The sequence below is a fragment of the Phyllostomus hastatus genome, unplaced genomic scaffold, assembly GCF_019186645.2.
Source record: "Phyllostomus hastatus isolate PE091 unplaced genomic scaffold, TTU_PhHast_1.1 phas_contig_86, whole genome shotgun sequence".
NCBI classification, from domain to species: domain Eukaryota; kingdom Metazoa; phylum Chordata; class Mammalia; order Chiroptera; family Phyllostomidae; genus Phyllostomus; species Phyllostomus hastatus.
In genome coordinates this window covers 1,928,705-1,953,683 of record NW_025333977.1, presented here as the reverse complement: position 1 = coordinate 1,953,683, position 24,979 = coordinate 1,928,705, and the positions used below count along the sequence as shown (strand labels likewise).

Sequence of the window (24,979 nt, the reverse complement as noted above, 5' to 3'; positions counted from 1 at the left end):
CTACCATTAACCCTAACTATCAGCACGTTGTCCCTCTTCCCTCATTTCTCTTACTGCCATGCTCATATTATAATTTGTATTTACAAGTGTGTAATTAATTCAGATGTAGAAATGCAAATAAGGTTCCCTGTACATCTAAACCTTCTTATCTTTAGCCTAGCTCAGTCTTCTACATTCTGAGAGAAAAGCCGAAAGGCAGAATTATAGGGATGCCATCTTAAATTCTCCACTTTTACAAGTATCCTCACTGGCTGCATTCTTCTACTACTTCCTTTCCTTCTGACTTATTAAGAAATTCATAGCTTGATCGATTTGAAAGATGCAATTAATTAGGGTTATATATGGGGCTTTTAAAAAGCCACATAATTGCTAACAAAATACCAATCAGGCTGATGCAGTGAGGCAAGAGAACCACCAGTTATTACCAAAACCTTAAATTACACAGAGAGGTAAAAATACACAGCATGTTTTTTCCACACGCCATATTCAGAAAGCCACGTGTGAGGTAGGCTATAATCAAGACAGGAAGAAGCACTTTCCCAGATGAACTTCTCCGAAGACTCGCAGACCTTCATTTCCAAAACCCTGACTGTTCTTTCCAACCCAGTGCCATCTGACCCTGCGCCAGCAATCTTCTGCAACTCTTCTTTCAAGGTCAATAGCAATAAAAACACCTTAGTCTCTTGTCAGCCCTCAAGTTCACTGTCCGCTCTACCGTATTATTTTCTGCCTTAAATTCAGCCTTTTCCTCTAACTTTCCATGAACAGACATAGCGCTTGTTTTCCCATTTTCTATTTTAAACAAATTGTGCGTACCCTCTCACTGACTCATCTTTTAATAATTTTGATTATAAAGTAAGACTGTCCCCTACTTTTTGATCTCACTTTCTCACTCAGATATATCACCCACGCCTAAGGATTTAATGGTCGACTCTACCCTCCACGTTGACCTTACCATTGATTTCCATTCCTTTGCTGGTCACCCACTTAAGAAGGTACTGTTTTTAGCAAATGTAATAGATTAAAATCAAGTGCCAACTGACCATCACATTCTGGAATGCACCCAAAGAACAATAAGCAATTCCTCAGTGGGTCATAATCTATCTTATGCAGAAGCAAGAGAAGGAAAAGAACCAATATTCAACATGTTGAGGGCGCCCAACCCAAATGGTGGCACCTGTGAACAAATTCGACGTGTATGTAAAACCCAGGTCCCCTTTTCCCACTGTGCTATGCTTCTATGAATATGTATCACTAATTCGTGTCCCTACCCCCACAGGTTATGCCTCTATTCCACTGAAACAATCCCCACTCCTGAGGCTATTCCTCAGATCATGCCACACGTAGAAATGTTCTGAAATTCTGAACTCCAGGAGACCACTTCCTGAGCACAAACTATTCCCTCTACTTCTCCTCCCACTCATCTCTTCTCCTGCCACTCCTCATCTTGACCATGTCCCTGGACTCTTCATCACTGGCTATGGTTAACAGAGGAGGTGTCACTGCCCGCATTCCAACTTCCTGCCCATCTAGTGCAGGACCCTTAGCGCGTACATGCATCACCTGTGCTTGTGACCAGCCACCATCCCCCTGCTCGTGGTGCCCAGACTCAGTTGTTCCAGCCAACTTCTCTCCTCAGGCCCAGCAGCCACGCTGTGCTCCTGGGGAGCCTATGAAGTGTCCCTCTGGGGTCTCCTGCATAGAGCCTGGACTTGAACTCTCTAGATTTAGGAGATGATGACATTAACTCTGAACGATCAGAAGGATAAATGTTCTATATTTCGGGGTTTTTTCCAACTCAAATCTTCTCAGAAGAAAAAGATAATATCCTACAAGATGCCAAATTATGCAGAACAAAGGGAAGTAGATAAACAGAATGAAAAAAAAATGATCATGACATGTAACAAAAGAGTTAGCCAGGAAATAATTTCAATATGGTATTTGAAATTGAGTACAACCTTTTACTCTGATATCCTAAGTAAACAAGGCCTAGATTCCCTGAGGCTTTGTTAAAACACGGGAAAAAATCAGAGTTCTGTCATTGTACCTGCAACACTACCTAAGGCAGAGTGACACAATGTCTAATAGAATAAAAAATGTAATAAATATACACGATTCATTAAGTTCTTCAATGAGAATGTTTCAGGAATTACACAGCTCCACTTTGAGCTGTGTTTCAGAAATCACGTAATCTGTTCGATGGGGATGGATCCCAGCTGAGGTAGACTCTCTCCCTCTGTCACTGTGGACTCAGAAACTGCCACTCAGATTTGTAAACAAGGGTTAGTTTAATTATTGTAAATCAATTAGCCAGGGGTTATCACTCCTGAGAGGGCTGAAATAATTGAATTTCTGGACTTTTAAGGGAGGAGACTTGGGGCAGGAAATTACACTAAGGCTTCCAAAAGGCATCTCACAAACTATGTAGCAGAAGATTCTCCCCTGGAAAATTCTGATGCCATTTCTCCAATCCGGTGTCTTATGACGGCGTCTTGGTCTGGCCCAGCGGAGCTGCTGTCTGTACCAGCTGATTCTCACAAGCAGAAGCTGAGAAATTACTGTGAACCTCTGCAGTAATGAAACAGAAAGCCCACATAATAACACATAAATAATGGACTTGATAATAAAGGGGGTACCGGAAATCTGTTTAAGGATAACTTAAAACAAACCCCAAGAAAATCTAAAGTCTATTAAAAATGTGCACAGTTTGAGACTACCGATCAGAGCCTTCCTTCCTCAATAAATATTAAAAAACAATGGCTGCGTTGACAAAGTCCCCCGTGTCACGCATTAGAACAGAACACAGCCACTCTCGAACCCAGTCGTCTTCTTTTATCACGGCATCTTCCGTCATGGATGTAAATGAAAATTTATGCTCACTTTGCTCCTGTTCTGCTCGACTGGATTTTATAATGAAAACGTCTGTTCCTTTCTAACAAAGCACAAGTGCCATTCAAATTTTACACACCAGGCAAAGAGTGAACGTGTTTGTTTAGATGCAGAACCATTTAAATGTGTCACGCCCAGCCGCAGCCTATTTATGGATGCTGGAGTTTAGAATTCTCGGAAGCAATAAAGCAAAGGTGGCCAAGGAAGGTGCATTTAGGCCTCAGACAACCTCAGACGAGTTCCAGCCCTCTGAACAGGGCAGCCCCGCCCTCCTCTCCCGCCCCTCCTTAGCCAGAAAAGCCCTGGAACTCTGCCAAAGCCCATTCCATTACCTGAGCGTCTCCTGGGTCAACAATCCAGAGTTGCTGAACACTCCACCCTCACTTGGCCACTCCAGGAAGCAAAGAGCTTGAAGGGCAAGCATTCCAAGCATGCAGAAGCTGGGGCCTTAACTCCAACTCAACCTTCCCTAGTTTTTCAAAGTACAGCCCTGTAGCACACAGACGGCACACAAAAAGTGTCCAAAGAAGGAAATCTCTCATTTCAGATTTAACATTTATAAACTAGGAAATGTCGTGTGATTAAAGCTTATAATCACAAGCAGTATTCTAGAGTGGCTCTCATTCCAAGTAATACAGTTTCAGTCTTCCACTTAAAATTATAAAGATGAATTCAATAGAGATGAGAGAAAAAAAATCAGACTTCATTCCCGGAAATGTTGTGGTTTAGGGGAAATGCTAAGGAAAGACTTCAGATGTTTGGTAAGAACGTCTATTAGAATCTTCTAAGAAAAGTGTCAGTGATTTTCCGGCCAAAACCAGACCTTCTGATAATGCAATCAGGCTAACAGGCCGTGAGATCTCCATTGCGTAAGCTGAAGGTGACCCATTTAACGGTCTGATGAAGAGTTTACCTCCAGGTCACCCGGGAGGAAGGCGTGTCTGCCTTTCTTCCAGTTACAAGGAGCCGGAGGTCAGTTCCCTCTCTTGACATGACATCCTTCACACTCATGCCATTACACAGTAATTCCAGATGTTTCATTTTTGGTTGATGTTCAAACTGTCTGGATATCTCACAGCCTTCCCTTTTAAACTTCTATAACAGGGTAACTGGCTATTTATATAGGGCCTTAGAGAATGTGTCTTTTAAGACCATATATAGGGGGCCACCCTGTTGGGCAAATAGGGCTGATGACTGGAAGAGCCACCTGTCATACCGAATAAGTCCATCTTTGATAACAGTTCCCATGTGCAAATGGGCATTCACGGACTTGAACAAGGGTATGTTTGCTGGAATGTCTGAGAACTTGCTAATGTTACAGGGTACAGCTAAGAGGGGGCCCCAAATAAGGATTTGGAATGGCATCCGGAACTCAGGGTGTGCAGGAAATATTAGGATGTCCTCACCCCTCCCCCACAGGTGTGAGCTGGGGGAAGGGACACATGGAGCAGGGCCATTGAGAGCTGTTTTGCATAGCAACAGCTTTGCAGCTAACCTCTGGTGTGGTCATTTAACACATCTATAACCTTTAACTGGTTACATAGATATGTTAAATAGCTGTGGCCATGTTCTGAGCCAGGGGAATGGAAGTAACTTCCCCACCAAGACCTAACTGGGGGCAGGTCCCCTGAGTTACAGGGCCTACATGGGAGCTTGGAGAAGACTGGCTCCATGACATGGGGCCATGCCTGCCCAGACTCACAATGGCAGCTCAGTAAAGCTAGAAGGATATGGGAGTGCAGGCACGTGTAGCCAGTTGTGGGAGGAGTCAGAAATGGGGCTGCAGAGGAAGGTTGGCGCGGGTTTTTAAACCCAGACTTGGTGGCCATTGGAGGGAGAACCACGCGGTTTTGGCAGAGTGGGGACTCCCTCGGCCATTGAAGAGAGGGAACCACTACGTGACCTTAGCAGAGATCCCGGCAACACAGCTGATGGTGCTGGGAACCGAGGGAGGCCTACCAGCTGAGATGGATTACTGGGAAGAACTGGGGGCTGCTTGAGCCAAGGACTTCTATTTCTTTTCCTGAGATACGGTACCCCAGACTGGGCAAAGGGGGGAAGGAAGGACTGTGGGTGTTTGTGGGTGTTTTAAGGGAGTTTGGGATTTTGATGAAGACATTAGGTCACTACTTTAAGTCTGTAAAGCATTAAATAAACATTTCCTTTCCTTTTCACGAATCTCTGGCATTGAGAAATGTCTTTCTTATAAGGCAGCGGACATAACAAACCTGGGGGGTTCCTTTCAGGTAACAGTATATCACCCCAGGCCCCCCGTTGGCCCCTGTTGTTCTGTAACACTAAGACCATCTTATCTGATCATACTTTACTCATTTAAGCATGTTTCATTGACTCTCCTATATTAGGATGGTTTTCAATGTTTTGTTTTCAGGTGATTTAATCTGCTTCATCCCAGGTATAAATCTCCTGCTAGTTATAGATCCTACATTGTAAGATGCTAATCCTAGCACTGAGATCCTGTCTGCATAAAAACATGCGTTTTGCAAGAAAGTTTATACTTTAAAAAGCATTTTCATGCTTTTTAAAGTCAAATTTTAGGAGAGGATTATGCTTACTTGCTTATCCTTATTTCTTTCAACGCGTACATGAATACCTCCTAGGGGTTTAAGCCTGATTCATGTTATTCTTGCATACTAGTTATCCTTAACTGGCAGGAAAAGCGAAGCAACGCAACAAAGCCCTAGATTATGGCGCTGTCCCAGTATGCGGTGTACTTCTGCATCAATAGCAGGGTTTCTCCACTGAGCTCATTTAAATCCAATTAATTCTTATGCATGGAAGTCAAAGGCCCAGGAAACCTTAACAAAAGCTGAAAACAATCTTATCCTTTGCCTAAAACGGATTCTTATCACAAATGATACAATAAACCAACAGAGGAAAATGAGATAGACATATCCTTTGCTCATGTGTCGTTAAAATTGACTACTTATTGATAGGAAGACTGGCACACATCTGAGATGAAATGCTCACGTGAACCAGGAACCAACCCTGTGCATTATTAGCCTACTCTGCATGCTCTTACCCTTCCAAGCTATGGTTAACTATCAATACTCTGGGAGTCACATCGAGTCTCATGACCTGTAAATACCTGGAGGCCTGGCCTGGAGAGAATGACTCAGGAACCATCAAGCCAGGCCTTTGGGAAAGCACTGCACCCATGAGATTTCTCAGGAGGTATGAGCATTGTGAGACAATGAACGGCCCAGGAGGACGTCTACAAAACACCAATACTAGGATTTCTTGAGCGGCTTTCAAAACAAAGGAGCCAAGGAAAGAAAGTGAGAGTCAGCAGAGAGAAAGACGAAGCAGCAGCATGATTACGGCATCAGGAGGAGGCAGTGATCAACAGGCTTAGACACCACTGAGGAGGTAGGGGGGAACCCCAGGGACCTGACAGCCTGAAGGGCAGCTCGGGGCTCACTCCCTGGAGCTGAAGAGATCGACGCCTGATAACAGCTGACCCAGAGAGTTGGAGGTGAGACAGAGAAAGTAGAGAAGGCGGACTGTCAGCCACATCAGGAGGCACGGCTGTGAGTGGGGAGAGTAGCAGCGGAAATTAAGGGCATGGATAGCAAGGTCAGGTGACTTATAGGAGGGCCCTGGGTCTCCATGAATAGGGAAGTATGAGTTGGCTAATAATTACTGATATATGAAATAAAGGGTCTACAGACCAACCTACAAAGATCAGATACAATGAAGACACAGAACGTACTGAAAAAAAAAATGAGCATTGGTATCCATGAATTTAGACTCAATTCAGAATTTTGCCGAAAATCTTCCAATGAGAACAAAGGTGAGGGAAAAAGTAAACTCAAATTATTTAAATGACAAAACATAGGATAAAGTCTTGGCATACTGGACATGAGCCTATTATATAAAATATGCTGAGAGAATTTAGAATATCCTAAGGCTTTCGCTGGCAATTAAGACTAAGTTTCCAATGAAGAGGAAGAAGTCACATGACCTCACCGGAATCCAGCAACACGGAGCTGATACAGATGTCATGCAACAAAGAAGGGGATCTCCAGTGACAGCCAAACCTTTAAGGACAAAACAAGGCTGTACCATATTCTGGCAAAGTAGTTACCACTGAAGGGGAAGATTTAGGGAACTCTAGCTGGGTAACATTCTTGAAAATGTGTGCAATGGATGAATGAATGAATAGGATTGTCCCAAAATTTACTACCACGAAAAGATTTAAGCGTCTAGAAGGGGAGTACTTAAAATCTACTCATCAAGCATGTACTAAACACCACACTCATGTCATTTAATAAAGACATTTAAATATAGGAATAAACAGTTAGCATACAGAAATATTACTCTAACTCTTAAGGTATAACATATGAACCTGAAAGAATCTTATAAACTCCATTACCACTACAAATAATATTTAAAAGTGGGTTTGCGAAAACAATCCTTTATCATAAGAATTAAGGATAATGAAACTATTATACACTAATCTAGGAACATGTTTTATCTCTAAACACAGATGCCACTGGTGTATACTGGATTTCAGCTAGACACACGCAGGGTAGGTTAGACCCTATTGCCTGCAAATAAGAGTTCAATGTGCTTTTATTTAGATCCGAAAAGGTGGAGCTTCTTCCTAATCTGAGATTCCTGTAACTTCTTTCTTGAGAAATGAAACCTGCCCTTCCTTGTGGGTCAATACGGCACACGTGTACCACAGTGACCGTAATCTCAGAGATTCTTTCAGGGACGTGAAATTGCTGCTTTACACACTTTGCCCTCCTGGTCGTTATGCTATTTCTCCTTCTGATGTCCCTTCTTTTTTACGGTGTTCAGCGAAGGCCTCCATTCATTCATCTGATTTGCACTTATGAAATACCTACTATGTGCCCCAACAGGCTCAAAGCTTGGGGGATATTTCAGTGAATAAAACGAAAGTCCCAATTTTCATAGCACTTCCATTTCAGACACAAAAACAATTATTTCCACATTTATAGGTGCTGCCGGAATGCCTTCTTAGTGCTCAGCACCATGTACTGTCTATTCCCCACACAGCCCTCTGATTCTTCTTTCTTCTCGTCAGGCCCTCAAAGCCCTCTAATTGTAAACCCTTCTCCCCACCTGCCACCTCCTTATGTGTTTGCTATTGAAGTTCACAGATGACAAGGAGCTACACTGCCAGGTCACTAATTGTTTATGAAAATGTTACTCCAGAGCATAAGCAGTGTTTCCTCTAATCCCACTGGATTATCTGTTAAAAGAACAGAAATAATGAAAGAATTTATCCTGAAGCATAGAATATACACTGTAACAAGGACTAAGAAAACAGGTATGTGTGTATCATAAAGGGGATTTCAGCGTATTTATGACATGTGCAAGATAAACAAAACCATGTTGAATGTTCAGCTATTTTTCTGGACACCACATGAAAGAAATAACCCAGTGAATGTAATGTCTTTTTAAATAAAAAATGTGAATTTGATACGATTCCAAATTTAACTAATGAACCATCTTGGTTCTATTCTAATTTTCCAACATTATGTACCAATAGTACCAACACAAACCACTGTCCCTAGGAATTCCCCATATACATTTTCTAATTCATATCTTTTCATTTTCTCTATATATGTCTTAGAATCCATATCATGCCCCACTCTCTTCCAGAAGCTTCTATTGTTTACTCCAGCTCACACTACTCTCTCCCTAACTCCTGTTCTTACAGATTCCCACATCCGGCATAAAACATTCATGCCAACTGATGATAAAGTGCTTTATTAATTAGGATTGGAAATTTAAAGAGATTTGTGGTTGGGGGGGACTTCTGGGGAGGAGGAGTCTGGTTTTAATCATGTTGATTTGGGTCCCAGAACAAACACCCACCACTAAATTATTCGAGAAGATAAGCATGTTGTAGAGGAACAATGATCAAAAGGACAAACCTCCACATCTAAAACAGTGAAACTCTGCCCTGAATTCTGCAGAATACATAGAAAGGTAACTTCGTAGATGTATGATCGTACCTTCTACTCAAGGAAAAGCAAGTATCCTGTGAAGCTGATAGATAATGCAGAAACAACTCAGCTCTCCGACATCACCGCTGAGCTTTGCCCAACTAAAGTCAGACTCCTCCTCCCCAGAAGTCCCCCCACAACCACAAATCTCTTTAAATAGCAATTTGACTTGCAACTTTTTTTTTCTAAACTCGATCTTTTTGGGCTTTTAATAAAGGGTTTATTCCACAGGCATGGCAGATTAAATCATTGACCGTTGGTACTGATTCAATCTCAAGACCCTCTCCTGTCCTTGGAGGCTGGAGAGTAAGACGGAAAGTTCCAACCTTGTGATCATGTGAGTGCTTGGCACCACGGACAACCAGCCCCACCCTTAGGTGCTTTTCAAAAGCCACCTCATTAACCTAATAAAAGACACTTTTATCACGCTCAACACTTAGAAAATTCCAATGGTTTGGGGAAGCTGAATGGCCAAATATATACTTTTATTAGTATAAATCACAATATCACATATTAATTATTTCAAATAAGCATTGACAAGTATCAACTCAAACACTGATTATCTGTCATAACTTTTATGACAAATGAGAGAAATAGAGCCTAATGTGTTCAAGTTAAGGCTATAAATTAAAAGTGAGAAAGCGTTGGGGCAGTGATAATGACTGGAAAATTTTTTCTACATTGACTAGAACTGGACTTCATTAACATTCACCTGACCTGTCCAACTCCCAATGGCCTGGATAATATGGAGGTCCTGGTGATAACTCTGTTGAAATTAGTATAGAAACTAATCATTAAGTTGCAATTCACAATTCATAAAAATATAAGAAAAATAAGGCAGTGATTCTAAAATAATGCTACCTTTTCCTGCTTTTGATCACCAATTTTAGGATATTGTCCCGTTTTTTTTTCTTTTTTAAAAAATTATTTTATTGTTCAATTACAGTTGTCTGCATTTCCCCTCCATTGCCCCCTCACCCCAGCCAAACCCAACTTCTAATTTTAAAAGAAATTTTCCAGATTAAAAACATGCCTGGAAACCTTATATTCAACTTATTCCACCACAGACCTACCTGGTAAATTTCTCTGTGGCAAGAAGAGGTAATAAAAATCATTCATTGCCATCTTATTTAGTTGTCTCTGGTATTATACATCCCCACGTTTCTAAACTCTGCATTTAAATAGCTATCGCTTATTTGTCCGCCTTACAGTCTCCCCACTACAGAAGGTGAAATCTCCCATCTGATCTCTTCCCTTTCCTCCCCACCACCCATCCAGTGCAGTCTCGATACACAGTATTGGCACCACGACTATGATGACTATCCAATATATGACGTTTCCTTTTTTTAATCTTACAACTTTTTTAACTTTCAGTGTTTCTTTTTCTCAAGTTAATCCTTGCCCCACTTTAAAACTTTTCTCATTTGTGATGCAGCTGTCAGTCCTGTCTCTTTCCCAAACTCCGCAACAGAACTCGAAAGCCTCTCTCAGGACAGGCAAGTCCATCAGAGTTTTCCTGGAGACTGCCCCCTCCCCCTGACCCCCTCCCCATCTCCCTCCAATCTGGCCTGGCCGCTCTCCAGACCGAGGCACAGCTGTTGCCTTGGGACTTCCCTTCACCATTAGGTTTCAAAGCTAAAGCTTGAGACTCAATGACAGGAGGGAAAAAAAAGACTCCTGGGACAGTCACAAGCAGGAGCTGAAATTTATCAAGGGAAGTGAAAGAGAGGGAAAGTGTAATGAAGCCACTCTGTGACTGCTGTGATAAGAAAGAAAAAAAAAACAAACAAACCCAGAATTTATCCCTAGACTCTACAGTAAAACAAATACTGAGAGCTTTCTGCGTCAGGCACTAACCCCGAGCATTTCATAACACACTTGGATCCTGAAACTGAAATACATCTTAACTCGGGCTAGAGATTCACTGTCATCTCTGTGTCACTTCTCACAGTCATGCGGCTTCCACAGGCACACTCTCCTCCTCAGCGCATTCCAGTCAGTTCTTGCACGGCGAATAAACATCACATTACTTTTTAAAGTTGTATTAAAATACATGAGAAAAATTAATTCCCCTAATTTCACTTCAAGGACTCCTGATATAATGAACTCTTCCCTTTACAATAAAGTTATACTTTTGTAAGTATTATTTGAAGATATAAGGACATGCTGTACCTAAATCCCATTAAAACTGAAAACTTTTAAAAAAGATTTTATTTATTTATTTTTAGAGAGGGAAGGGAGGGAGAAAGAGAGACAGAGGGAGAGAGAGAAACATCAATGTGCAGTTGCTGGGGGCCGTGGCCTGCAACCCAGGCATGTGCCCTGACTGGGAATCGAACCTGCGATGCTTTGGTTCACAGCTCGCGCTCAATTCACTGAGCTACGCCAGCCAGGGCTAAAACTGAAAACTTTTTAGTCCACAAACATATTTCTTAGTTTCTTTCTTAGGAAAGAAATATGTCAAAAATTTCCTATGATTTGTGATGGCATTCAGTTTATATCTCACATATTTTACATATTATTTACGTAACTTTTAAAAAATGTCGTTCATAATTAAAATATAATGAGCACTAGGGTTTCATGGCAAGAGCCTAAGTTAAGTCAGTGAATTCCATTTTTTATAAGAGGTTGAAGGGGCCCCAAGAACCATAGTAATAACTGTCTGTACTGCTCTGAGTTTTCCCCTTACATTTTATATTCTTTGGTTATAATTATTCACGTGGCATGAAACGTGAGGCCCTAAATCCCCCCAAATCTTGCACAACTTTCATTATACACAAACTGTGTTTTGTGTTATGGCCCTCTGGAAAAGTATTTACTTACTAGACCGATAAACAAAATCAAAACAGGATCTCAAGGGTGTTGCTTGCTTGGGGAAATGCTCTGTTCTAAAGACAAAAGGGAAAAGCTGCTTCCCTTCTCTGCAGGGGGTAGGAGGTGATGGCAAAGCAACGCACCACCTGACGAAGGGGCTAGAAGTTGCCAGAATAAACCCAGAACTCTGAGAACGTCACATTTCTTGATTCCCCACTATAATCACTTGTAATCAATTACATCAGGAAAAGAGAGAAAATTTCATGACAAAAGACACAGCTTGAGGTTATCTGGAAGTGTCACGGCTCTTCATATCCAATTTGTGTTAAAACAGCAAGCTAATGATTTCCAAGATTGAATTATGCAGATACAACCAGAGAGCAGCTGTTTACCAGCTGGCACCAAAAAATCAGTGTTTCTGACCATCACAGGTCTGCTGTGACAGTATCAACTGCAAATGTTTAGAGAATGAAATTAAAAACCAAAATAGTGTATGTCCATTGTATTCAGCTAATGTGTTATTAAACCAAGAGGTGTTTTTATCTTTTGTTGATAAAGTAGGTGATGGTGTGACTATGTGCCATTTAAATTATGTGTGACTTTTTTTACTTCTTGGATGCCAGTGTCTGCTTGTGTGTGTGTGTGTGTGTGTGTCTCTGTGTGTGTACATATATATGTATGTGTATATGTATGTATGTATATACACATACATATATGTGCACTCTAAAAGGAACATGTAAGGGAAACTAAACTCAAAATATGCTTTTCATGAGTTGAGATAACAGTAAATATGGGGGTCATAACTCCCTTGTAGGGATAGCCTATAATCATCTCAATTTTTTGATGTTCATATTCCACTTTCTCTTGGAGAAAGCGCACACGCGCACACACGTAACCAGTACTTCAACCCAAACAGTGCTGGTATTTCATATAAAAACGGCAAAGCATGAATAACCAGAGCGGCAGGTGATGCCTGCATTTCTACTCACCTTTTTTTAATGATTGGATTATTAGTTAAAAAACAAGACACCCTCAAAAATTTTAATCTCAGTTGCCAAAAAAGCAGAAGTACGATGGGTGTATATAAAAGAAGTACATACTTAGTACCAGCCTGAAAATAAGTCTTTAGATAGGACGTTAAATTAAAAATAGTAAGAGTGCTATCTATTATAAATGGAGACAGCAACACTTCTGAAAAACTGCTACCCTATTATGACCAATTGCCTCTTCTTCCTGAAGACAAGGAACTATGTTTCATCCATACGTGCCCTTTAAGGTCCCACCTCTGCTCATCCTTTTCCCCCTTAAACACCTCAACTTTGATAGTCTCAATCCACGCCCCCGTCCTTGAAATCTGCGCTCAGATGCCGCTTCGTGCTAAGTCTGCCTTCAAGTCCTCGGCCAGACCCCTGCTTCCCCCACCGCCAGAGTGAGACTCGGACGGAGGGGAGGTTGCACCCATCCTCCTGGCCATACACACAGGTCAATAAATGCTTACACGATGAGTGCATAAATCATTAATCATTTTTGAAGGACTTATTTCTCTGTAAACAGTCAACAGAGTGTTTCCCAAGATGGAAATTTAGAGAAAAAAGTATTTTCAATAGTCCCTCTATGGCTAACCAATGATAGAAATTATGAGTTTTTTTACTCGTCAATTTAAAAAACATAACTAAATGTAAGAGTGTCTTTAAACTCAGTATATACTAACAATTAGTTTTCAGATGGAAGTAAATAGCACATTTATTGTATTAAGGCAACTAGAAGATTTGCAAGACATTCAGCTAATGACTGAGTATAAAAAAAGAACAATGATGTTTGCCATAGCGTCATTTATAAACCATTTATAATGATTTATAAAGTTTTGTGTCTTTTGGGATATTGATTTGTTTAAGCTGGTCATTAAGAAAAATCTCAGAAGGAACCTTGGACCCTTCCCCTTTCCCGCCTAAGAGATTCAGGAGGGAAAGAGCTACTCCAGGAAAGAAATATTGGGGTGTTTGCCTTAGCTGCCTCACAGGAATTGGGCCTGGGGACAGAGGGCTTGAAAAGGAGCCTGTGTACCACATTAACCCCGCCCCCCCACTGTTTCTGGATTGCCCAGCAAAAGTTTACCTGCCCTGTGTGATCCGCTTTTCCTCCTACCTGGGAATCACCCATTCTCACTGGGAAATCTCAGAGCCCTAATCCCCCTCTTCTCCTTTGCCCAAAACGACAAGCACAGCAAATTTATCTCATTCTTTTTGGAATTTTCATGCTTATGTAAATTCCCCACTCACATGAATTAAAATTTGATTTTCTCCTTTTGTCTCTGTTCATTTGATTTTTAACCCATCTAGAAGAACTTGGGAGGGGGGAAGAAAGGTCTTATTTTTTTTTTAGCTCCCACAATAACAAATCACCACAACAACATACCGAAAGTTACATAAATAACCAAAAATAAGGAATAAACACATTGTAGTGTCTGGTGTGATGCTAGTTTAAAATGCATGCTTTCCAAGAATATTCAATTTCATGAATAAAGGATTATAAAAATGGTAAGTGTAAAAAGACAGGTCATAAACCAGGAAATAAGAATCACATAATGTTAAAAATAGTAAGAGCAAAAAATATGTGCAGAAGAACATGTACTAGAAGGACACCAAATGGTTCTGACTTATATCTGGGTAGTCGTTTCATTTTCTAAACTTCCTATGATGAACATGGATCATATTCGTATTCAGAGAGATTTATTTTAAGCACACCACTGCAATTCTTAGCAAGTTCCACAAAAGAGATGTCCATGAATGTCATCATTCACTTTGCAGTGCGTCGCTGAGCAGTGAAACGATACCACGGCAAATACACTGGGGTTTCTTCCTTTAATGCCTATCATCTGGGACCTGCACAGGTGCATTTTCTGCTTTAATAAAACAGTGACAACAGAGCACACCCACAGGGCGTAAGAGCAAATTTTCAAAAATGAATGACCCATGCTCCTTAATGACTCGAGAGTACATCTCCAATTTAAAAACAAAGACGAAATTAAAGATTCAACTCAGTACATCATTCAAACTATTATAATTCTTATCCCAGACAAAACATACCTGGTTAAAAGGCCCAGCAAGAGGACTTACATACTAACAGGTACAATGGTTAAAAATGAGAAGATAAAACTAAATTGGAGTTGGAGCCAATAAATATCACTAAATTTTTCTCTCCTAAGTTTGATTTACTGAAAAAAAAAAAAAAAAACCAATCTTTTCAACTTTACAACACGAATCAAGCTGGAGTCAATTATTTGGGGGCCAACAGGGAACTGGGAGAGGGAGGAAGGAGGTTTAATCACTGGTTTGGGTGGGTGACCTACCTAGAAAAAATCACTTTCTACAGGTTTTCCTGCCCAACCAAATAGGAAGAGTCCTTCCCCACCCAGAAGATAAATGCAATTTCTTCCCATTCTACAATCCTCCCTGAAACACATGTAGCTCCCAGATGCAAATTTGAAGAGAAAAAATTAAGCAAGATCAAGGATCTTTCTGAAAAAAAAAAAAACAAAAAACCCAGCAATGATTAATGCTGCTTAAAGGTGCTTGACCACAACAATGCAGATGGTTCTTTTGATTAGGCAGCATGCTTTTTAAAAAATGTTTTCTCATAAGAAGTTACTCCTACTGTATAAAACGTGTAAGATGCAACTACTGGAAGCTAAACACAATCACTCTGTGTGTCCTTTCAAGAGGGTGGACCTTTTTTTAAACTACTATCTGATGATAGATGCAAAATTTTATGTACTGATTAACTAGTCCATTTTTTTTCTGATCACAAAAGCTACTCAATTATTTTGGAAATTAATAGAAAAGGCTAAAATAAAATCAAAATCACCTGTAATTCCACTGTTTCAAGATACGCCATGGGAAGATTTCTTTTCCATGCCTATTTTCTTTTGTATAGTTGAGAGTCAGACTCTATAAACTCGTGAAGTACGACTAACTTGAAATGAACGCTCAAATGTCCCGTGTGGAGGACCACATAGAGAGGAGTCTGCTCTCTCTCCAAGGACAGTGATTAGCCTTCCCTGGTGAAGATATGTCCAGTAATTCCGGTCATTCGCTAGGAGTGCATGACGCGGACAGCTCTTAAAAGCATACAACGTGCAGGAATTTATGTCCCTCTGGCGCGCAGAGGCCAGGCTCGTGAAGCATCGTCCCTACAGTACGCATGCACAACCCCTGGCATGTGCACCTCCCAAGACTTCACACGCATCAAATCTGCAGAGCACAGCGGTCAGTGAAGCCTGCGACTCCCTAACACGCCGCATCACTGTGCTAGCACAGGTGGGCACGGACAAAATCACTGAGGTCTACGATAAAAATGTTCTCCCATCCCCATCCACCTTCTCGAGATTAGGTGAAGTCATATGTAACACTCTTGAATGCTGTTGGCTGTATGATGTATCTTAGGAGAAATGTTGAGTAGTAGCATAAATAAATTAAAAAACTACTCGGGTACGGTATCTGTCAGAATATCTGAACACATCCTTTTCACAGTAAAGATAGCTGTAGCTAATCCACCCCAAAGCAGCCCAAAACACAAAGCTGCTTGTTCTCAAGTTTTATTAAAACAGTACAATTTAAAATTAAGATGAATTGAATGCCTTCAATTTGTCATCTGACCATATCTGAACAGCTTCCTGGTCATTACTACTTGCATGTTCAGAAAGCCTTAAATATAAAATGAAGTAGAATGACAGTTAAGGTTGTAATTCTTTGCCTTCTAACTCTTTTGCATTAATTTATGAACCCGACTTTGCCCACATTCATCAACAGTCATTCAGCTAATGCAGTGCACCTTGCCCACACTGGACAGAGACAAGTGCAGAAGGGCATCAATTTCAAAAGAGGATCTAATACACGGTGGGGAGCAGTCATTCAAATGCAAAAGGGTTGAAAGCTTTGCAGAAAAAAAAATTATCCTTGAGTAATGATAATGATGTGCTTGAATCCCATATGAGACAAATAATAAAATGTTATTATGATTAAGACAGATCTTTTCCTCGGGGTCCAGAGGCACAATCCAAAGCAAGGGGTAAAATGAGAAAGCCAACTCACTCTCAAGGGAAATCACTCGCTCCGAGGGAAGAAAATGGCAACAGCAACCCAATACACTTTCTCCATCTAGACAAGGAATGCAAGGTACCTAGAGCAAGTATGCCCGGGGCAAATACACGGATTAGAGAAAAACAACCCAGAGCAACACCAGATCCCGCATCTGATAAAAAGAGCAGGAAGGGTGCACGCCAGACATAACAAGCATTCTTCTCTATTCAAGCTTAATATAAAAGACAATTTTACTTTGTTTCCTAGGTAGCACCTTTCTGAGAATTCAGTAAAATAATCTCTTTTGTCTAAAGGATATAGTTGGATAGGATACTTATGCTATTACTAAATAGTAATTCTTTGTTCCAGCGGCAGGTAATACATCGGGCTGCTGTCTATTATTCCCAGAAAGTAGAAAACATTGTGGGGTGGGGGTCTATCCTGTTTCAGGGTCACGGTGGTCTCCTTTATAAACACAGCATCTGGGGTAAGTTTTTAAAAAAAGTGCTATACACTGCCTCTATATCACAGCCTTTCCTCTATGATCTGCTTTTGTAAATCAGGCGGATGCTTGCTCTGAAACAATTTTGTGTTAACACTGTCAGGAACGTTGGGTGAAGAATGGAAAGATCTGTGGCACTGCTCCTGACTCCCCCACGGATAAGCTGTGTCAGTCACAGCCAGAGATGCGACCTCACTGACTCTCAGTATTGGCGCCTGTGGAGTGGGAGCACTCAGGAAGAAGCTTCCCTAAATTGTGCATAACACAGAATAAATACCACGATAAAAACAAATTGTTTTGACAGTTAATCACAGCATTATCATAAAATCTCCTGACGTCACATTTGCATCTGAAGACTTTTTAAACATTTCTTCCTCCTTTTCTTTGTGTTTTTTTCCCCCTTGAGTTTCAATTGACTCTTGTCATGGAGTAGAGCTTTTCAGAGGTGGGGAGGTACCCATCTGCCACAACTAAGTGGCACGGGGTAGTGAATTACAATCTTCACGTGGATTGCACTTCTTAGTCAATTCTAACCACTCTGAACAGAACTGTGAAGCAGCAAGTTCTAAGCAAAAGGACATGCGTTCATTCTGAAACAAACTGCAGCGTGTCACACCAAGTGTCATATGCAGTGACTCTCAGCCAAAGACCTAGTACCTCTTCCCAGTGAGCTCAGCATGGAAAGAAAATGTATTTGAAACATTTCATAAATGGGCAAGTGAGAACCAACAGAAAACAAATCGTTAGCAAGGGCTCATTAACTGATGCTTGATTACTTCCTAACTTATACCAAGAGACCATGTAATTTAGCTCGAGTGCTGAATTGTATGGTCTCTTGGTATAACAACTAAGATAGTTTGAGAGGCCTTGTAAATTATTTAGGAGCAAAGAAGGAAGAATAACGAGGAAACACTTGAATTACCAAATGTTTAAGAATTTGCTTTTCCAGCTCTCCTCATCAATTGTATTGTAAGTAGCAGTAAATCTACCAGATGAAATCTTCATACTAATGCCCATTTTTTACTGATGTCTGAAATCACGCACACGCATGAACAGTGACCATCACGCTCTCATCACAGTCATGTTGAAGGAAGTATTACAATGAAGAACTCCAGAATCTTCAGTACTTATCCTTAAATTTCTAAATTTGCAGCTGGGACTTTAAAAAATTCCTTTTGGTCTTTATAAGCAGCCATCAGAATGTATATGCACGTTTGTCCACACCCTCCTTATATATAGATCTCTATGCCCTTATTTACAATCATCCTGCTGTTGAATAAACTTGCGGAAACCATCAAGACGCTAGTCACCAGGTCAGAGACTGCCGATTTCCACAATGCCTGGATATATACAGATATCAACAAGGAAGAGACGAACAACCAGCTCAGAATAACTATGGAGTATGATAGTGTTTCCACAGGGAAAAAGTAGAGTAACACATAAAACAACTCAGTTTTTAAAATAAAAAGTTAATGTAAAATTTGAGATCAGTGAGAGAAACATACATTGAAACCTTAGTGATCAAACTGCTTCCTCTAGTTTGATGTGAGCAGGAAAAAAAGCAAACTCCCCAACTCCAACTCCCTGGCTGTGGCAAACAAGATGAGCAGCCAGTGTTGCGAGGAAGAGACTGAGAAACTAGCAAAATGCTGGAGCTTCCCATTAGCTTCTTTCTTGTATGAAGTCTAGGAAACACACAAGACCTTAATTCTCCAAGTCTAGATAGTCAGTGTACATGGGAAATATCAACAAAATTTGCTAAAATTAAGATCCCTGGCCTCCACCACCAGGCACTTTCATTCAGCAGAACTGGGATCAGCCCAAGAATGTGTAATTTTGAAAAACACACTGGGTAAATTCATTCTGTGCCAGGAAATTCACACATACGTCTCCTGTACTGTCGGAACACCGGCTACCACCTTAAAGCCTAACATACAGTCCAGCAAAGAGTGGCAGTACACCGAAGGAAGAGTCTGTGCACGTGTGCTAACCAGAGCATCCTTCCTTTCCATCCCCACGGCTCAGGGCCATGGCTGACGGGCTCACCTAAGCAGCGGTAGGGAATCACCATGTGGCCGTGGGTCTTGCACTGCTTGCGGCCCCTCTTGCACCAGTTCTGGATGGTCACTGGCTGGTTGGCTTCCACCACGTTGGTGATCTGCAGTTCCGGGTACACCTGGGGGAGCACGGTAAAAGGGTCAGTTGTTACCTGAGGCAGGGGGTGGGCTGTGCAAGCACCTGATCCACCACTACTGTTACTCTAATGTATTTCTGTCCCCCACACTCAAGCAGGCCCTGAGGTCCAATCAAGCTAAAGCAATTCAAAGGAAAGGAAAACAAAACAAGCAAGTGACAAGCACCTAATCATTTCATTCAAAAACATTAAGCAATGTGACTTTATTATTTTACAGCACTTATTCAGGCTTAAATTATTTTTTCCCCCAGAGGAGATAAAAATAGAAACAGGAGGAAGGGATCCACTCCAAGCATGGGGTCATTGTCAATGGAAAGTAATCTGACAGGAGAATTATATTTTATAATGTCCTATATAAATGTTATAGTTAGTAGGTTCGCCAGGAGATATCACCTTTACCGAAATTCAACCCAGTCCTATCTTACTGGCTGTAGGCAAATATTCTACACACAGGATATGATTCATAGCAAACTTTCTATATAAAAATCCTCTTTACTCAAAGTAATTTAGATAAAAATAATTCATCAAACAATGACCAGGTCTGTCATTGAGATAAAGAATTGCATTTATGAATCTCTTCCCCTGATAATTAGTTATAGCCCTTTACTTTTTACTGTTCTCAGTAAATCATGGTGCTTATTGAGCACTTGAAATGCAATGTGGAATTTGGATCAACCAAGATATATTTGTGAAATATCAAATCTCTTCTGCTTACTAATAATGAGTAGGTATTTGAAAGAAAATATCATATATTTCTAGTTCTAGCTAGTGTGGCTCAGTAGACTGAGCACTGGACTGCAAACCAAAAGGTCACCGGTTCAATTCCCAGTCAGGGCACATGCCTGGGTTTCGGGCCAGGTCCCTAGTACAGGACACATGAGAGGCAACCACACATCGATGTTTCTCCCTCTCTTTCTCCCTCCCTTCCCCTCTCTAAAAATAAATAAGATCTTTAAAAAGAATTTTTTTCTACCAAGAGTTGTCCCTTGCATTTCACCAGCAGTACTAGTCTGCCAGAGAAGTACAATTAAGAGAGTTGAGATAGCTAGGGGTGTTTAGAAGGATGGGCCATGAAATCTAGAGGGGAGGGAAGGGAGAACAGGAAGGGGGGAAACACGACAAAAAGGCTGTAGCATGAGGTGTGGATTACAGGATTTTAGCATAAAGCTACCAGAGAAAGTGAAGTGAATGGAAGTGACCGGAAGTAGTACGTAGTGTGTCTGACGGTCGATACTGTGATTTGGGAGAAGTCCCAGTATTTGGTCATCCTGTGTGGTGTGACACGACCATCAGAGAGAATGGCTGATGAAAGCAAGATGGCTGGAGGAATGAAAACCAAGGAACTGAGACACTGGACTAAGGGAAGCATCTTCGAGGTTCATAGTAAAATCACTTAAGAATCACAGAAGGGGCAGTTGTTGGGATAGCAGGAAGCCGGGAGCCCAAACCTTCCGAGATGAGAGAGAACGCTGTTGCGGACGAAGGTCAGCTCCAGATGACCAACAAGGAGAGGGTGTACACTTCAAAGTTGGGGCGGGGGACGTTTTAGGGAGGAGAGAGGACAGGTTTGGAGGTGGAAATGTGGAGGAAAGAGGACATCCCCATCTCCTGGCACAATTCCATGAGACGTTCCAAAGCGCGTCTACCTGCAAGGGCTGCGCGGGCAGCAGTGCCTTTGGGACAGAACCAGGTTTCAGAGCAAGAAGACGATGCCCCCGCTGGAGGATACGGCTGCAAGGAGGTTTGCTGATGACTGCCCGCCAGGGACATTCAGCGAGGCCCGCCTGGATCCTATCTTCACCAAAATGTTGATACTTTGTTCATTGAAAATTTTACGCTGGTTTCGATATTTTAAAATATAGTACTAAACTACTATTTAATCTTTATTCCTGAGTGCCTCACTTACTTCCCCTTAGTCCCAGCCCTGAGATAAATCAGTTAAAAAAAATAAGACATTGAACCCACAGTACATTCAGACAATGGGTCACTGAGTGCTCAAAAGACACGAGCTATTAAATCATGAAAAGCCACGGAGGAGCCTTCAATGCATTGGGGCACAGAGCACTCCGTCCCCAAATATCCCACAATGGCATATTAATTATTGTGGGTTAAAATAACCTGACAAGCAGCAGCAGCAGTAGCAACAGCAGCAGCAGTGGCAGAAGCAGAAGCCCTCTGACCCTGAATACAGAAAACAAATCCCCATGTGAAAGGTGCCTTCCGTGCTAGGAAAGGCCTAAGGAGCAGAGGGACTCAGGCGGACACAGCCTGGTCACCAGAGGTAAAGAACCCAGAGCTGAGAAGCCCATATACACAAACCCTTGGGAATTTTAGTAATTTACTGCCCTGCACCCACCTTCTACTTCAGTCCTTGACTGTGGCTCCCAAAACCTAGCTCCTTGTCTGGTCAGATCCCCCACGATGTACTGTTTCTTTATGTAAAATTTCATTTGTACAACTCTTCTGTCACAGAGAAGTACCCTTTTAACTCTCCCGTGTACAAGTAATCAAACTTGGGATCTTCCTGTCCTTCTGTGTTGTGCCCATTTTAGTAGTAGCCCAGCAGTGAGAACTCAAGAAGGGTAGAAAGAGGGGAGTCCCTTCCCCTCTAGCACTGGTGAAAGAAGCCAATCTGAAAAGGCTTCATGCTGTGTGATTCCAAATATATCAGGGCTCCCCAGCCTCCCGCCTCCCCATCTGTGGATGCCACCCGCCTCACTGCCTGAGCTCTGCCTCCTGCTCCCCCCACCCCCGCTGCCCTACTCTGTGGAAAAATTACTTTCTGTGAAACTGGTCCCTGGTGCCAAAAAGGCTGGGGACCGCTGAACTATATGATGTTCTGGAAAAGGCAAATCTATGGAGACAGTGAGAGGTCAGTGGTTGCCGGAGGCAGGGGGTTCGGATGAGTGAGCAGGAGGAGCACAGAGGCTTCTCGGGGCAGTGAAACTATTCGATAGGACACTACAATGGTGAACACATACATGGCCCAAACTTGGTGGCCCCTGACATAAACTATGGACTTTGGGTGAGGAGGTGTCAACGCAGAGTCAACGATGATAACAAGTGCCCGGCTCTGGTGGGGGCCCTTGACGACGGGGAGGCTGTGCATGTGTGTCAGGAATGGGGCGTTAGTGGGAAATCTCTTGTACTGTCCTCTCCATTCTGCTGTGGACCTACACTGCTCTAAAAAAAGAGTCTGCTTAAAAAACATAAAAAAGAAGGCACTAATCGGTGTCACGCAGGGTGAATTCCGTGCTGAAAGCATGTGCTATGAGAACACACACGCAAAGAGATACCTAAGTCAGCATCGTGGGGAGGGGATGGAGAAAGTTATTGTTCGGAAACAATGCCGGGGCCTTAGCTCCCAACGGAAGTGGCTCCCTTCCCTTCATTTTATTTTGTACTTAAGTATCTTGGCACTACAGTGCATGCATTTCAGCCTCCGATAATGCTCCACTTGAAAAGTGCCACTAAAAATTTAATAACCCCATGGCCTCTTTCTATATGATGACAGGTGAAGTGGTTCTTTGCACAGGAATAGAATTCTCCCACCACCTTTCCTTGTTTATTGTATCACAAAAGTACAGCACTCATGAGTCATAAACACTATGACACGAGAGAATTCGCCCTGAGGGACAAGACTTTATGTGCAGTAAAGTGTGAGTTACTGCCTTTTTCTAAAAGGGTTCCAGCTGCCACTTCACAGAAATACTACCCTGCTGAGAATTTCCCCAGGAGCATTCGGTTTTCTACAAACCCGGTGGCAGGCAGTCAAGTCACACTGTCTTCTTTTCAACACAAAACCAAAACCACGGTGTGTACGCGACAAACTGGTAAGCGGGCAAACAGGATCCCTGGTTCACGAGGCGTCCCACCATCAGTGTCCTGGGGTAACCGCTGCCACAACAGGGCAGTGACTTATTCCGGTGCTAATTTTCTGGGAACAGCGCCTCTCTCCTCAAGACCACCCGAGCTTCAAGAAGTGATCAGCAAAAACACAGAATCTGCCTTAGTTCCCACCACAAAAATCTAGGGTATACGTGTAATGTCCTGCTTTTCAACAGCTTTCCTCTCGTGAGCACTGACAACGGCCACGGTTCCTCTGCAGAGGGATGAGACTACAGAATCCGAACCTCGGACACCCCGGGCACGGTTCACCCACCGCCCTGGGATGGGATGGCGAAAGTAACTTCAACCGGCCCCACCTACTTTTATTCAGAGACAAGCAGTCACTAACTTGGATCTGCCAGAGATAATAAAATTGTGTTGTTCTCGATTAATGTTTATTTAAAAGGGGAGAGGGACATCGACAACCAAAGTCACCACATTTCTTGTGAAACACAGCCTGTCCCAGTAGAAGGGATCACATGACACAAGCAACCCCCCAGCTCGGAAAGCAAACGACAGAACAAAGAACATAATGAAAAAAATGTTTGAGTTTCTGACAAAAATCCCAAGTACTAGGTACCTAGTTTTTGTTTGTTTGTTTAATTAAGCAGTTCCAGTACATGACCAGAGGCAAATGAGCACTCTACGTTGGAACAATAGCATAGCTCATAGTTTTCGGCAAGAGTAAAAATTAAAAAAAATTGCCACACAAATGTGCTTGTGGCTGGAAGGCCCCAACTTTCACCGTAATTAATTACAAGCATCAGCTCAACGTCTTCTATTTTCTTTGCTGCATCTCAAATCATAACACAGGAAACAAGGACATGAGTTCCTTTAGCTACTTGGCGTGTTTTCCAACCCCAATTATCAGTAACTATTTCCTTGGTTACTAAAAAAAGACTTTGGATAATTACAAAATTATATTAATAAAAACTTAAAGCAGCAAATCCAGGGCTGGGTCAGTTCCTTGAAAAGCAAACTGTCCTCAGTTCCTACAAATCTTCCTAAATTTTAGCTGCACAGTTCAGTCATTGAATAAATACATACATACACTGCGCTTCAAACACACTGTCTCTTAAGACTTACACAACACTGCACACCGGAGGCTCACTGATGCTGACCCCTCCGGCCTCCTGCAGGAATGCTTTCTGGTGTTTATCACAGTGTGTCTCACATTCGAGTTAAGTACTGAGCTGTACCGCCTTCCACCTTGCGCTTTACTGAAGCGCAGAAAACACAATCTGGCACCCCGTCACCTCCCTATGGCGCCCAGCATTCATTGTCTTTGCTTTAAGGCTCTCAGAAGGCTCTCAGGAGCCTTGCCCCCTCCCCGCGGAGACCCCGCCCCCAGCCCTCTGCAGGAAAACTCATTACTGAGTACTTGAACTTTGCAGCGCCATCCTGGTAGCTGATTCCAGCCACCAGAAAGCAAAGGGTACACTGCATCCTCTCCTTCAAGAGTTCTGAGCTAGCAGCACACACAGGCTCTAGCTAGATGAGGGCGACACCCAACCGGCAGGCAGGATAAGTCAAGGCCAGACAGACGGCAGGCGGGTGAGGAAGAACAAGGCATCTGGAAGACGCAGCTGGTCTACCACAGGAGACCAGGAAGATG

The 24,979-nt window shown here is 42.2% G+C and overlaps 1 protein-coding gene across 6 annotated transcripts in view; it reads right to left on the bottom strand.

The window, feature by feature from the left end:
- LOC123826747 (amyloid beta precursor protein) overlaps positions 1-24,979 on the bottom strand; it is a 244,818-nt gene that overhangs the window by 151,699 nt on the left and 68,140 nt on the right. For all 6 annotated transcript variants that reach the window (XM_045850790.1, XM_045850792.1, XM_045850793.1 and 3 more), the window contains exon 3: positions 19,329-19,458. In XM_045850790.1, coding sequence (XP_045706746.1) covers positions 19,329-19,458 — 130 coding nt within the window. The remainder of the gene's footprint in view (positions 1-19,328; positions 19,459-24,979) is intronic.